General features: G+C 49.2%; 1 protein-coding gene across 1 annotated transcript; it reads right to left on the reverse strand.

The window, feature by feature from the left end:
* Nucleotides 1-4,564: 4,564 nt before the first annotated feature.
* LOC137152871 (CMRF35-like molecule 5) lies at nucleotides 4,565-6,550 on the reverse strand. Its single transcript, XM_067547832.1, has 2 exons — nucleotides 6,472-6,550; nucleotides 4,565-5,004 (listed from the first exon to the last, which is right to left on the reverse strand). Exons 1-2 carry the CDS (start codon nucleotides 6,509-6,511, stop codon nucleotides 4,637-4,639), a joined length of 408 nt encoding a protein of 135 aa, XP_067403933.1. The 5' UTR covers nucleotides 6,512-6,550; the 3' UTR covers nucleotides 4,565-4,636.
* Nucleotides 6,551-13,305: the final 6,755 nt, after the last annotated feature.

Here is a 13,305-nt window from a genome sequence, read left to right on the forward strand (position 1 = left end):
GTGTCTAGGTGTTTCTAAGGCCCTCCTCGCACCAGTGTCTGAGCACCGAGCTGCGATATCCGCTGCATTAAGCTGCTCTCGGAAAAGGCGTAACGCTGAGCAACCTCCATCGGCTAGGAGATTTTGAGAATGAATTTGTTAAACACTGAACTGCGCCGCCGATGTAACCCCTGAGCCTGGGTGAGCCGCTGGTGCTAACATGGACCCAGCCCGGCAGAGCTAAACGAACCAGGCGACCCTCCCAGGACAGACATGGGGCCAAGTCTCTGGATCCACAGACCACAATCTTGTTTGCCGCATGTGGAAACAGCGGCTCTCCAGCGTGTTTGCCCTTCCTCCACAGCTCAGCCTCTCTTCCCTGCTCCCATGAGGTTACGGCTCGGTGGATGTGTTTGGCAAGGAGAGGACAGAGCCAGGCAACGCTACCCGTGGAGGACTTTCCATAGTCAAGCATTGCAGAAACGTGCCAGAGAGTCTAACGCTGGCCTGACTGGCATTAGCGTCTTATGGTGGGATCATTCTGCCCAGCTTTGAGCGCATTTCTTGGAAGCCAAGCATGCTGCCAAAGGAGAGTGCGCTGCCACCAGCAATGCAGACAGACATTAGGACAAGCTGGCCTCAGAATCTGTGCACTTGTAACTAGTTTGAGATGCAAACAGAAGATCTTTGGGCATGTGCCAGCAGCGTTTCATCCCAGCAGGGTCATGCGGTTCAGGTGGCTCCAGGGTAGTGGCATGCGAACAGGTAACCAAGTAAGTCATTTCAGGTGTGAATGATACACCAGGGGATAGCAGTGGTAGGGCTAATGGAATTGCTGTGGGGATGGTAGAATGGGGATCACTAACATAACCCCCACCGAAATAGAGGTTTAATTTTTTTGAAATAAGGTGTGAGAGAAACAGATGTAAGACCATTTGTGTGTGTGGATGCAAGGCATTTTCTGCTACGACAAAGGAACGTTAAATGGGTGCAAAGTTCCCATGTAGACAAGTCCTGGCTCTCCTGCTTTGTGTGAATATGATACAGGCACGGTGGGAAAAATCATTAACTTTCTCTTTTCTTTCTAAATCGATCCAGGGCTATTTCTTACTCCTTCCCAGAGCTAGGAGAAGAGAATTCTGGGGTTTTACCCCCATGCGTGGGGCTATTTAAAGTCCAACTGCAGGTCATTGAAGTTAGAGGGAAAGATCAGGGCTACCTAATAAACGGAGATCTTACCCAGGTTGGTCAAGGAAAGAAGGAATTGGTCAGTTTGTTTGTGGTTATTAGACCTTGGCTAGCCCAGCTGTGCTAATAGTGTCAGAGGCTCAGCGATTCCCAGAGTGCAGAACCCAGGGCAGCGTGGGGCTTTGGAGGTACAGCAAGCCTTAGAGCAGCCGGGAGAATGTCTAGGTGGGGAAGGAACTTTCCAGAGCTGGAGAGATTTGTGCCCCTCCCAGCTGAGTGAGCGACTCCTGTGTTTGTGTTTCTCTTTTTTTTGTCTTTTAATTGGTGTTGGAATGAATGTGCTTCAAAAACTGTCAGACCTCTTAGAAATAAACAAGTCAACTCATCCACTTGGCCTGTGTTAGGCAACTACTCTGTGACTGGGATTGGGGATTCTTGGGGTTGGTCCTGGGGAGATCTGCTGGCTTCCAAATTTTGCATGCCCTCTCTGCCTGCGGAGTTGGTAGGGTAGGGTTGAGTGTGACTAGATGCTTGTGATATATTTGGAGACAGTTTCTGGTGGAAGGAGCAATGTGGGTCAGAGAAAGGAAACTGAACATGCAGGCTGCACTGATTGTAAAGTCCCTTTATTCTGCAAACTGGTAATTCTTACCTTTGTTTCTCCTCTGTGACGTCTTTATAAACGCTATAGCAGTGAGCAAAATCAGCAGCAGAATTAGCAGGACGCATGGTGTCCGGATATGGAGGACTGGGTCTATTTTCCTAAAGGCAAGGGGGAGCGGAGTCATTCTACCTGCTTGGTACCTGCACTTTGTTTACATAGCATTGTAATCGAGCAGCTCCTTGCCTTTGACCGGAAGGTGTGCGTGTAACCCTCATTTCACAGAGCGGGCAACTGAGGTGCAAAAGTTTAGTGACCGTCTCCAAGGTGCCCCAGTGAGATAGTGGAAGAGCTGCGGATGGCACGTGGATCTCCTGCCTTCCCCCCTTGTCATCTAAGTGCTAGTCCTTTGCCTTCAGCAGCCAGTTAATTTTTTTTCAGTGATAAACGCAAGTCCCCAAAGGAGACTTGGGAGGAGACATTTATGTTCCTAACCCTTCAGCTAGGGAGGGCGGGGTTCAGACAGGAATTGGGCAGCCAGTGACGTGTGTGCTTTGTGTCGGGTCTAGAAAACCTGTGCGTGTGATTGCCTGTGGGCCCAGCCCTGGAATCACGTGATGAGGGCAGAATCTCCTCTTTCATCTTAAAAAACAGAGTCTCCAGCCCTCGGGCCTGCCAAGAAAGGCTTGTGAGCTGAGTGACGACGGCAGCGACAATGGATCTGAACTGCCCCGTGCACCTCCGGGAAGATTCCCTTCAAGAACGGCTGTTCTGCAGACCCTGCCCGCCCTGTGGCCCTGAGCAGAGGCTCTGTATGCTGCTGGAGAAGAGTGCAGTGGATCCCTCCCAAGCCATTATAACCTGATTGCTGGGATGCTGCCCCTCGTGCCTACCCCGGGGTGGATCCATTGGGAGGATATAAGTGGGGTCCTATGCCACTTCCCGTGCTGCTCCTGGTGGAGGTGGTACAGTGGCACAGGAATAGACTAAGAGGGTGCGGGCAGCTATGGGGTCCTGTGTTGTGGTGTCACTGGGGCCTCGATCGCTTTAATCTATCCCTGATTTCAGTGCTGAGGCTTCAGGCCAGAGATGTGAGTTCATGCGCCTCCAATCGGGTGTAGTGCTGCCTTCCGGCAGACACTGGATGGCGTCTGTCCTCGATTCTGATGCTATTGGAGTTGAACTTGTCCATAGGCCACCAGCACTATGGGTGTCACCTGCAGGGATGTGCCTGTCCTCCGAGGGCAGCGCAGAAACCCTGGCTGGACCAGAGCACTCTGTGAAATGGGACCCCACGTTGCCCTCTCATGAAGCTTGTAGGTCTTGAACCCTGGTCCACAGGGCGCTTAGGAGCCAATATGTTCCCACCTGTCACCGGAACTCAAAGTTCAACTTTGGCAGAGGACTCCTGGTCTGGGATCTGAGTGGTAAAACTCCGTGGGTCCTGATTGGCTCCCTGTGTCTATTTCAGCTGAGCAGAGGGGCCGGAAATTGTCTGTGCAACTGGGTGTTTTTTCATGCTTAGGACTACCTCCGCTGGGCTCCCTGTCCTGGGGTCTGACTCTGACATCCTGACCGGGCGCCTCTTGAGCATGGGTCTCCGGTTTGTCTCAGACTCTGATCTCCTGGCAACCTGGCTCTTGGCCTGCCCCCTGGCCTGTCTCAGATGCAGGTTTGCTGGTATCCAGAACCTGGCCTGGCTCCTGACTCCTGTTCTGGAGTCAATCCGCCCCCGTCCTGGTTGTGACCCCTCTAGAATGTGTGCAGGTACTCACCATGCGGGAGGGTCGCTGCTGTGAACGGTGGGGTTGGATTCAGTCACTTCTGGGACAGTCGATGTGAAAGGAGACTCCGTGGAGGAAGCATCAACTGTTGGCTTTTTCTTTGGTGGAATTGGTGCTGGCGCGGTTGAGGCAGGCACAGCTGTAAACAAGCAACTGAGCTGTGTTAACAGCCCTCTGATTTTGCAAACTATCAACGGAGTATGTACCTGCCTTCGTTTTCGGGATATTCAACACCCTGTTTATGCATTTGCTGGACTACTATTAATCCCTAGTTCTGACCTAGTGGAGGTGTCTGGTGCTTAGTTTTAACTCTGGCTATACTTATGTCTCCTGGTTTATTTCTCATGGACTGAATCTGCAAATGGACATTAAGGATTTAGAAAGACGAAGCTCGTTCTCCTGTGCGGTGGTTGCTGCTCTGCACCATCTTCTTACAGATGTTGTGTTAACAGCCTGACTCTGAAGAGAGTTTGGACTTGCAGCAAAAATATCACAACTCCGGGTGCACCCAGCCAAGTGCTGCTGCACCGATAGAACTTGAACGGTCTGTTCTATAAATAGCGTTACTGTGTTTTCTGCTGCCTGCGAGCAGTTTCTGGCCTCTCCTCTTCTTCCCCACTCAATGCTAACCTAAGCCAGTGTTCTTCCCCACACCACTCTGACACTGATTTCTACAGGAACATGGGAATTGTTTTATTGCATCAAACCACTGGTCCACCTAGATGTGCTGCGGACAGGGGCCAGTACCAGCTATTTCAGAGGAAGGTGACAGAGTCCCATAATTAGGGAATAATCTGCTCATAGGGAACACTTCTTCTAGCTTCCCTCAATTGGTGGTTGGTCTTTTGCCCTGAAGCATGAGTGTTTATATCCCTTTTACATTTCATTCAGCTTAGGCCTGGTCTAAACACACAGTTGCACTGATTTAACTCCACATGTGACTTTAAACCGATTTAGTTAAACTGGTGCGACTTTATGCTTGGGGGCACCCCCATCCAGCGCTGCAGCCCCTGAGCGGCCAGAGTCTGTGCGGGCAGCGCCGGGCACCGGCTGCCGGGCTGTGCCTGAACTGCTGCACCCGGAGTTAGCGCTCGGAGCAGCGCAGCGATGTACCTGGGGTGACGATGACTTCCACGTTGTGCACGAGATCAAGCCCAGTCCTGTCTATCCCGCACTGGTAAGTGCCGGCGTCTGCCGGGGTCAGGTTCTCCACGGTCACAGTGAACGATCTCAGCCTGTGATTGTCTCGGAGCGAGACGCGGTCCCGCTTCACCTCGGCCTCTGTCCCGCTGCTCTCAGCGATGTAGACCCCATTGAAACAGCGGGCCCACGATCCTGGCCAGCACCAGTACTTCTTATAACTCTCGTAGCCTCTGTCATAGGAGCAGAGCACAGTTACCGACCCGCCCGCGGGGCCGCGCACTGTCCCGGGGCCCGTCAACGCCCAGCAGCCTGCGGGAGACAGACAGACACAGACAGACACGGGGCGTCGTTACCTTCGAAACGAACAGAAAATGGCTCGTGCCAGTGGCGGGCGGGGGAGGGAGGCACAGCCGGCGCTGCCTGCGGGGGGTCGCTGGGCCGGGCCGGGCCAGGCCGGCGTTTCCCCATGTGCAGGGGGCGGGGGGCACATCCCGGCAGTTCCCGCCCCCCTAGTGCGGCGGATGAGGACGCCTCTCAGCCGGAGCTGGGATGGAGCAGCGGGTAAGTCCGGATGGGCGCAGGAGGCTCGGAGGGCAGCTGCTCCTGCGACCCCCTCGGTGCGTTGTGAAGAGCCGGGCCGGCCGGGGGTGAGGCGGCGCCATCTGAGCTGGGACCGGCCTGCGGGGCTGGAGCGGGGGAGGCGGGCGCTGAGTGGAGGGTAAATGCGTGTCGGACCCGAGCCTGCATTTGCGCCCCCCCAGGCCTCACGCCCCTCCCCCCGCAGGTACAGATCCCCCCTCTCCGGGGCAGCTGGGGGCGGTGCCGGGATCCCTCCTGCCCTGTGCGGGTGGACGCAGATGCAGGCTTGGTCCCGGGATCCCAGAGACCCGCGGTAGGTCACTGCCCTGTGCCCCGGGGAATGTTGCGCTGACATCTGAGCATTTGCCTGCCCAGAGCAGGAGGCCGGGATGTGCTGAGAGACGCAGGGACCCAACTCACGGCCTGCTGGGCAATAAAACCCCAAACAGACAATCACTGCCGTCCCCAGCCCACAGCGAGAGAGCAGCTCCCCCTTCACATGCCCTGCCGAGCAGTGCCAAGGTGTGACACTGGGCAAGCGGGATCCCTGTTCCCTTCCTTCGTGCTGGTTCCAGCCTCAGGATCTGCAGGAAAGAGACACACACCAGTGGAGTTTCCCCCAACCCCAATTACTGAGCCAGGGAGAAGTATCCTCCCTGCAAGGAAGCGCAGATGGTGGGTGGCTCTCAGGAATAACCACAGCAGAGAATGTGTTTGCCAGTTACCAGGTGCTGCTGCAGATCTGGACCCCCTGTAACTGCTGCTGATGGAGCATCACAGGAAAACTGTGGGAGCAAACTCTTCATAGCCAGAGAGAGAGAGAGACCGTGGGACAGTCGCTTTGTCCCCTTCTGGGCTGGGAAGTTTTTGGTAACTTACAAATGTAAAGCACCAACCTGCAGTAGTTTTACCAACAGGTGATTTCTGCAGAATAGCTCCTAGTGAATGAGCAGCTTCGTCAAAGGTAAGGAGCAGCGTAAATAACACAGAGCCCACCCGTGAGGCAGGTTGAAAAGTCTCTAGGAGCAGAGCACTGAGGCTCCTGCCAGATTATTTGAAGCCTCAAGAACCATTCCTGGAATCCCTTCTTAGCAGCCGCACTCTGCTAACACACACAGATGTGGGTGTGCGAAGGGCCCGAGGAGGAAGAACACTGGCTGTTTCTGCTGGTGCGTACAGAGCTCGTTGCCTTCTTACCTGGGATAAGCATCCAACCCAGAACTGGGAAAATCCTCATTGTTCTGCCTCTCCCCACAGGCTGGCCGGACGTTGATTCCAGGTAAGTCTCTCTCCAGGAAAATCCTCTCTCTGTGTTACTAGGAGGCACCAGATCTGCGTTTCTGCTGTAGGAGTCTGCAATGAAACTCAGGCTCTGTAACTAGTTCTTTGGTTGCAAGGGTTCCTCCTATCTGCGCAACCTCACTGCCCTCGGAGCAGGCTAAGGGGGAAGTGGCTGGTGTCTCACTCTTTGTCTGTGGTTGGGGTGTCCTCTTTTTCTGTTGTGATACTCAAACCATGATCAGGACCTGTCACAGGGTCTGGTGCAAAACAGAAGCAGCAGTTGCAAGCAGTTCCTGAAATTTCAGTGGATTTCCACCATCAAACCCTTCCCTTGAAGCACACAAATATTCCTGGGAGATCTGCCCTGGGCAGTGTATAGATGAGCTCCCCGCTGCCCAGTGACCCAACCTAGCCTTACGGAAAATGGACTCCATCAGCAATGACAGCAGCAGAAAAGGAACCCATCCAGGGCACCACATGCCTCTTAAGGTTTCAACTTTTTTCTTAGATCTGGTTGAAATTGTTAGTGTGGAAAACTTTCCTGCTGATCAATGTCTAGTTGAAACCGAAAGCTTTGTGGGGGAAATTCCAGTGAAACGTGTTTGTTTTCCTGCAGGCAAATTTGAAATGAAAAATTTTCAGTTTGAATCAATGTTGCAAATGAAACGAAAATATTTGTTTTGTTTTGTCTTGGATTTTGGTTCCTTTAGTTTTTTTTGGGGGGGAAACAATATTGTAAGTAAATTCAAAATGTTGATTCAAAATGACAATTCTTGTCCTTAATCAATTCAAAATGTTCTGGAAAAACCTGAAAATTTTAAACTGTATTTTTGAGCCAAATATTTTAAATATTTTTTGGTAGTTGCTCATGGTGAAAAATGTCTGTTTTCTGACCAGCTCCGCTTTGTCCTGCACCAACTGTCGTGTGTTGTCCCTATTTAGATTGGAAACATTTTGGAGCAGGCCAGTACAGCTATTTCAGAGGAAGGTGAAAGAGTCCTTAATTAGGGAATAATCTGCTCATAGGGAACACTTCTTCCAGCTTCCCAGTTGGTGGTTGGTTTTTTGCCCTGAAGCATGAGGGTTTATATCCCTTTTACATTTCTCTTCAGCTTAGGCCTGGTCTAAACACACAGTTGCACTGATTTAACTCCACATGTGACTTTAAACCGAGTTAGTTAAACTGGTATAACTTTATGCTTGGGCACTCCTAGAACCCAGGTTTAAAATTGGTTTTATCAGTTTAGCTTACATCTGAAGACTGATCTACCTACAAATGTGCACTGCAATAATTACATCTGGTTACACTTCACACTGGAACAAGAGATGTAAGTCTGTGTGCAGACACTCTGCAATAAATGCCCTTTTTAAACTTAGCCTTAAGCCAGTAAAAATCCAATGAGACTCATGCAGGAGCTTACCTGGCAGAACACTCATTTTCACAGAGAACATACGATCAAATCCCCGCCTGAAATATTTCTAATGCCATTAGAAAAACTACTCTGGGACTCTTGCTGGAGTCATTCAGGACAGAACTACGGTCCGTCCTATTGTAACAATAGCTGTCAGACCAGCATTTGGTTGTAATGAGGAAAAATCCCTTTTAAACCAATTCAGTGCATGAGGCTGAGGGTAGGGGGGAGGTGTTAACGGCACAGTTCAAACTGCCTAGAATATTTTAAGACCATTGGCAGACAAGTATGAACATTCTGTGGTCCCTGAATTTTTCCAAAGCACGTCAATGCACTGTGGATGGATCAGTTTGAAAAGGTGACCCTCCAGCCAGGTTTGTACAAAGGCCCAGGCAGATAAAGCTGTAACTAGATACCTGGTGGTGTTTACAAAAGCACCTCAACAGGTCAGGCACCAAACTCCTATTGAAGTCAATGTGACTCTAGTGCTTAGATTGCTTAAGTTGAACTTTAAGTGCCTAAGAACCAGATTTACAAAGAGATTTAGGAACCTAAGTCCTGTTGACTTGCAATGAGACTCGGGCACTTAGATTAAGTCACTTAGCAGCCAGAGTCCCATTTGCAAAAGTTACTTTAGCAGTGTTGAAAACTTGACCTTCAGGCTTCAGCTCTTAGATTAAAAGCAGCTTCCCGGGGACTTCTGCCATTTGGGTTTCTACATGGAGACCGTGTCCAGGAATTTATTCTTGAGCCAACATTTTTGAACGTGGGTGTCTAAAATTAGGCATCTAAATGCAGGTTTAAATTTGGGTACACAGGTTTGAAACTTACCTTTGTTCCAAGAGTCCCTGCTTAGTAATCGCCTGCTCCCACTGATATGGATGACAACAATCCCATTGTCTACCAGGGAGCAGGTTCACTTTGCCTTCATGCCCCTGACCTCTAAAGAATGCCATTTTGGGAAAACAATCCAGCCCCAGCCAAAATTCTCATGGTCCTGGCTCCTTCTCCGGGCAGCAGAACTCTAAATGTGACCTCAGCAATACGTTGAGTTTTCTGTGTGGTGGTGCAACCTTCTTTCTCCTCTCATAGGCTACAGTTAAAGCATGACAATTATGGAAAAGTATTTAATGTAGGGCTGAACTTCTTCCTTCTGAGTTGAGTGGCTGCTGCTCATTGTTCTGGCTGAGTTACTTTGGGGGAGTGTCACTTCACCTTTTATAAATTTAGTTTGTTTTCTTCACAATCGGACACTCAAACAGGATGAGATGATCATGAGATGGTGTAAATTGGTATAACTCCATTGACTTTGATGGACTTGTGCTGACTCCCACCAGTGGAGGATCTGGCCCAGTAAACATAAAACCATCCACCTGCCTCCTGATAAAAACCTGAGTAGATCTAGAAAGATGGAAACGCACCTCGTTGTGATCCGCCAAGGCACTGGACACTACCTGAGAGAGGTATTCAGCATTAAAGTCAGTAGGACCTGAGTTTGCTTGGTGGGGGGGAGGAGGGGGAGCTCAGCATTTCACAGCATCAGGGCCACTAGAAGGGTGTGTGTGTGTTTCAGAATATATTAAATCAATGCCATCTGTAAAATAAACTGCCCACTTCCCTCACTATAGGCTGAATTTTGCTTGCAGCCCATTGATTAAGTGTATGTCTAATGGCTGGTGGGCAGGAGATCTGCCACTGGCAGCTGGCTTTGGATAAATCTCCTGGTGTCCATCTGAGTCTTGGCTTGCAAGCATTTTTGCTTGCTGTGGTTAGCAGGATCAGGTCTCCAGTTGTTGTATAAGAAACAAAGCACTGGATGAGACAGTTTTAAAAAAATCATACTGAACCAGAACTGCAGAACAGAAATCAGTGAAGCCCCACCAGAATCAAGTTAACCAGCCCAGGCCCATAATCTTTATGGATTATCTTCATGTGCATGTGAAATGAAATGACTTATCCCATGAAGGTAATATCTAGGTAACACTATCAATGACACATTCAAATACTTGGATGTGGTGTGTCCTTTCTTTCTTATACAGCACCATGCACATCTGTGGTGTGATATTTAAGTGCCAACAAAGACTGATTCCCTGTCTGGAATAGTTTACAATCTACATTAAGAAGAAAGCGTTGGGAGGAGGTGCCTTCGTTGAGGACGGTGATGTTAAAATTGAGTAGGATTGTGTGATTGCTAGGGAGGTTAGTGCATTTGTCCTGGTACCTACAATTTGAAACCTGTTTCTCTAGTGTGATTTTAGTAGAGCTGAACTTTGGATTCAAGCTATAAATGGGTTTAGAAAAAGGCCTTAAAAGGGTCAGGAAAGGCATTCACAAGTGAGTCTTTGCCCGGGAATTTAGACTGGATGATGATTGCAGCAGAAGCCCCTTAACCCTGGGCATCTCTTCTTCTTCCCTGTTTAAGTGTTCAGAGTTGAATTCTAAATTGTGCCATTTTAACCCCCAACTACACTAGAGGTTTCTCTTTGGCTGCCCCTTTTTTAAATAAAGGTGGAGAATGCTCATCTACCAGGGACTGATTCTCTCTAAACCATTGTGAAAGATGTTGAGGCCGAGACTTTCAAAAGTGACCAGTGTTTGGATACCAACCTGGAGCAGTCTTTCCGAATGTTACGTTCTGAAAATTAGGCGCACACAATCCCTAGGGGGATTTTAATTTTAACTTTGGAAATATAGCTCTCATTCCTATTATTCCTCCTCCCATCTGTTTCGTCCCGTGCTCATCTGTCAAGATAATGCTTGCTGCACATTCATCCTTTCTTCCTGCCTGAGGCCTACCCTGGTGATGAAGTAACTACAGGAATTAAATGTGAGCAGTCTTCTGCTAACTACAGTTCACACTTTCTAAATGAACTACCTCTGTAACAAGGAAGTGTTCTAGAACAATGAAATATTGGTCAGCCCCGTCTGATGTTTATGGACGAGGATTTCTTTTTTGAGAACGCTAAGCAAATAAACCAAAAAAACACCAAGGCCTAACTAGCCGGAGGTGAACACATCGTTAGGATCTGAAAATGTGCATGGGACGGGGCGTGTGTGTGAACCAGTCTGGTTTTAGAAGTGTTGAAATAAATTGGGGACAGATCTGAACTTCTCACTGGTCCTCTGTTTCCCCAGCACTTGCTGTTGAAAGCAAGTGTAATCAAAGAGAACTTGAACTCATGTTACAGGGGCACTGGATCATTATTTTTGCCACAGACCCTGCAAGTGGCAGGTTTTGAGTGTTGGTTTTTGTACCCTAGCAGACATGTGCTATCAGCATCAGTGGTCAAATGCTTGTGAGTTCAGTCTGTGCACCAGTACACTTCATAACGAGAGGGTGTGTGACAGAACTGGGTGTGGGATAACAAATTGCATGGGAATTCAAACAGCAGTTAGAAGAGGTGAGATCTGAACTCTTCTATGTTCCCAGCACAGGGACCTCCTGTGTTCAGGGGCACTGAGTATCATTATTAATGGACTTTGTTTGTTCAGAATTTGCGAAAAGGTTCAAACAACACTTGCATCAAAGAAAACACTATAGGACTCTCCCATAGATTTCTTCTGGCTAGCATCACTGAGGCTGAAGATCCCAGAGTGTCTTCAAAATCTTGCAAATTCCACACTGAGCTGAGTGTTTGGTTTAGAGTGTGCAGTCATATAATTATCACATCTCTCTAGTCCGCAGGGCTCAGCCCCACAGAGTGAGCTTTAACTGCTATGATGTGGGAATTGTGTGGTTCAGGTGACAGACTTGTGACCTGCAGCCCCCCACCATCTACTAGTAGCAAGGAGGTTATTTTTTGAATGATTCAGAGATGTGTGAAGAGCTAGTGCCCGTTAGGTATTAAACCCACAGTGGCAGGCAGAGGAAGGATGGTGAAGCCTGATACAAACTGAGGGGCCTGTTGAGTGTGAAGGAAGAAGGCTGGGATATTTAGCGCGTTGCTGTGTGTGAATAAACCAGATCCTGGAAGGAGAGAGTTAATGCAATAGCACCAGGGATGTGGTGGCTTGTTTGAACTAAAGGAAGGTAAACTGAGGCAGCAGATGAGCCTAATGCAGGACCAGATGAGCCTGGCTATAGTCTCTCTGTTCTGCCCTTGTTCCCTGTGTCCCCTTCTCTCACTGCTGGCTTTGTGTCTATTTCCATGCCAACCGTGTCCCTGGACTACCCTCTCACCCACCTCCCCAAATCTCCACCCTCTCCACATGCAGGCCTCTCTCCTAAAGATGGATTTCTTCTCACAGGAAATCAGCCACTAACTTTTTTAATGACACGTTATTTGCTCTCCTGGTCTCCTCAGCTTGCCCTGTCTTAATTTTTTGTTGTGGTCTTGTGCAGCACTAGGGACGCTGTAGGTGTTTAACACATAACAAGGTGAGAGAAGCTCTTTGTAACCCAGAAACCCCTTCATGTACCAAGAATTTTCCCTCCCCCCTTCAGTGCTATCTGGAATGCTGATGGAATCCACAACAGATTTGTATCCTTATCTGCATGTTTTTCTTCACTTGACCATATTTTTAAGTCTTCTCTTCAGCTCCCTTAACACAGGCGGATGTCGTTTCCTGACATACTGGCTTAATAGTGGTGTTTCCACCCCCGTGTCTCTCCCAGTCACTGCTGTGCTGCCATTACCATGGGAGAACAGAGCAATCTGGTTCCATTAAGATCCACACCAGTAAGTTTTGGGTTGGACAGAATTTTCCATTTGGCAACTCTCACTAGTCATTCCTCCTGTGTTACCATCATGTTCTTTGCAAATAAACAACATTGCATTGGCAAAACCTGACTCTCCCATCTTCCTCATCACTGACTGGCCTGAATTTGGCTAACTGCTGGGGTCAAAAGTGGTAGCAATCTTTCCTCCACTTAAAGCACGTGTAGAGTGGCTGAGCCTGAACTGCTATGATGTAGTCAGTGACTTTGAAGCTTACTGCAGGGGCCTGTTGTTTGTTAATTCCTTATATATTAAACCCACAGTGGCAGGCAGAGTTACGGCCGTCGGGTGTGCCTGAGCCCACAAATCAGTAGGAGAATTAGGCCTGAATTTGCTGGTCCCAGACAGGACCATGCAGCTATTTCTGCATCAGCTATTGCCAGCTGAACTGGGTGAGGTAGGAAAAGGAGAAACTCAGCAGAACAGGAATATGAAATGGGATGTCAGTATATCCCACTCTGTACTGGGTTAATATTCGCTGCTTGTTGCCATAGCAACCTCTGTCCCAGGATCTAGAAGCTCTTTGCAGACACTGAAGTCACTGCACACCACTGGTGAAGTAAATAAGAGGGGTGAGGATGAAGTCCCCCGAGCCCCACCACTGACAGGCAGCCTCCTTA

Source organism: Emydura macquarii, unplaced genomic scaffold, assembly GCF_026122565.2.
Source record: "Emydura macquarii macquarii isolate MOO-44397 ecotype Brisbane River unplaced genomic scaffold, CSIRO-AGI_Emac_v2 contig_1230, whole genome shotgun sequence".
Lineage (NCBI taxonomy): Eukaryota > Metazoa > Chordata > Testudines > Chelidae > Emydura > Emydura macquarii.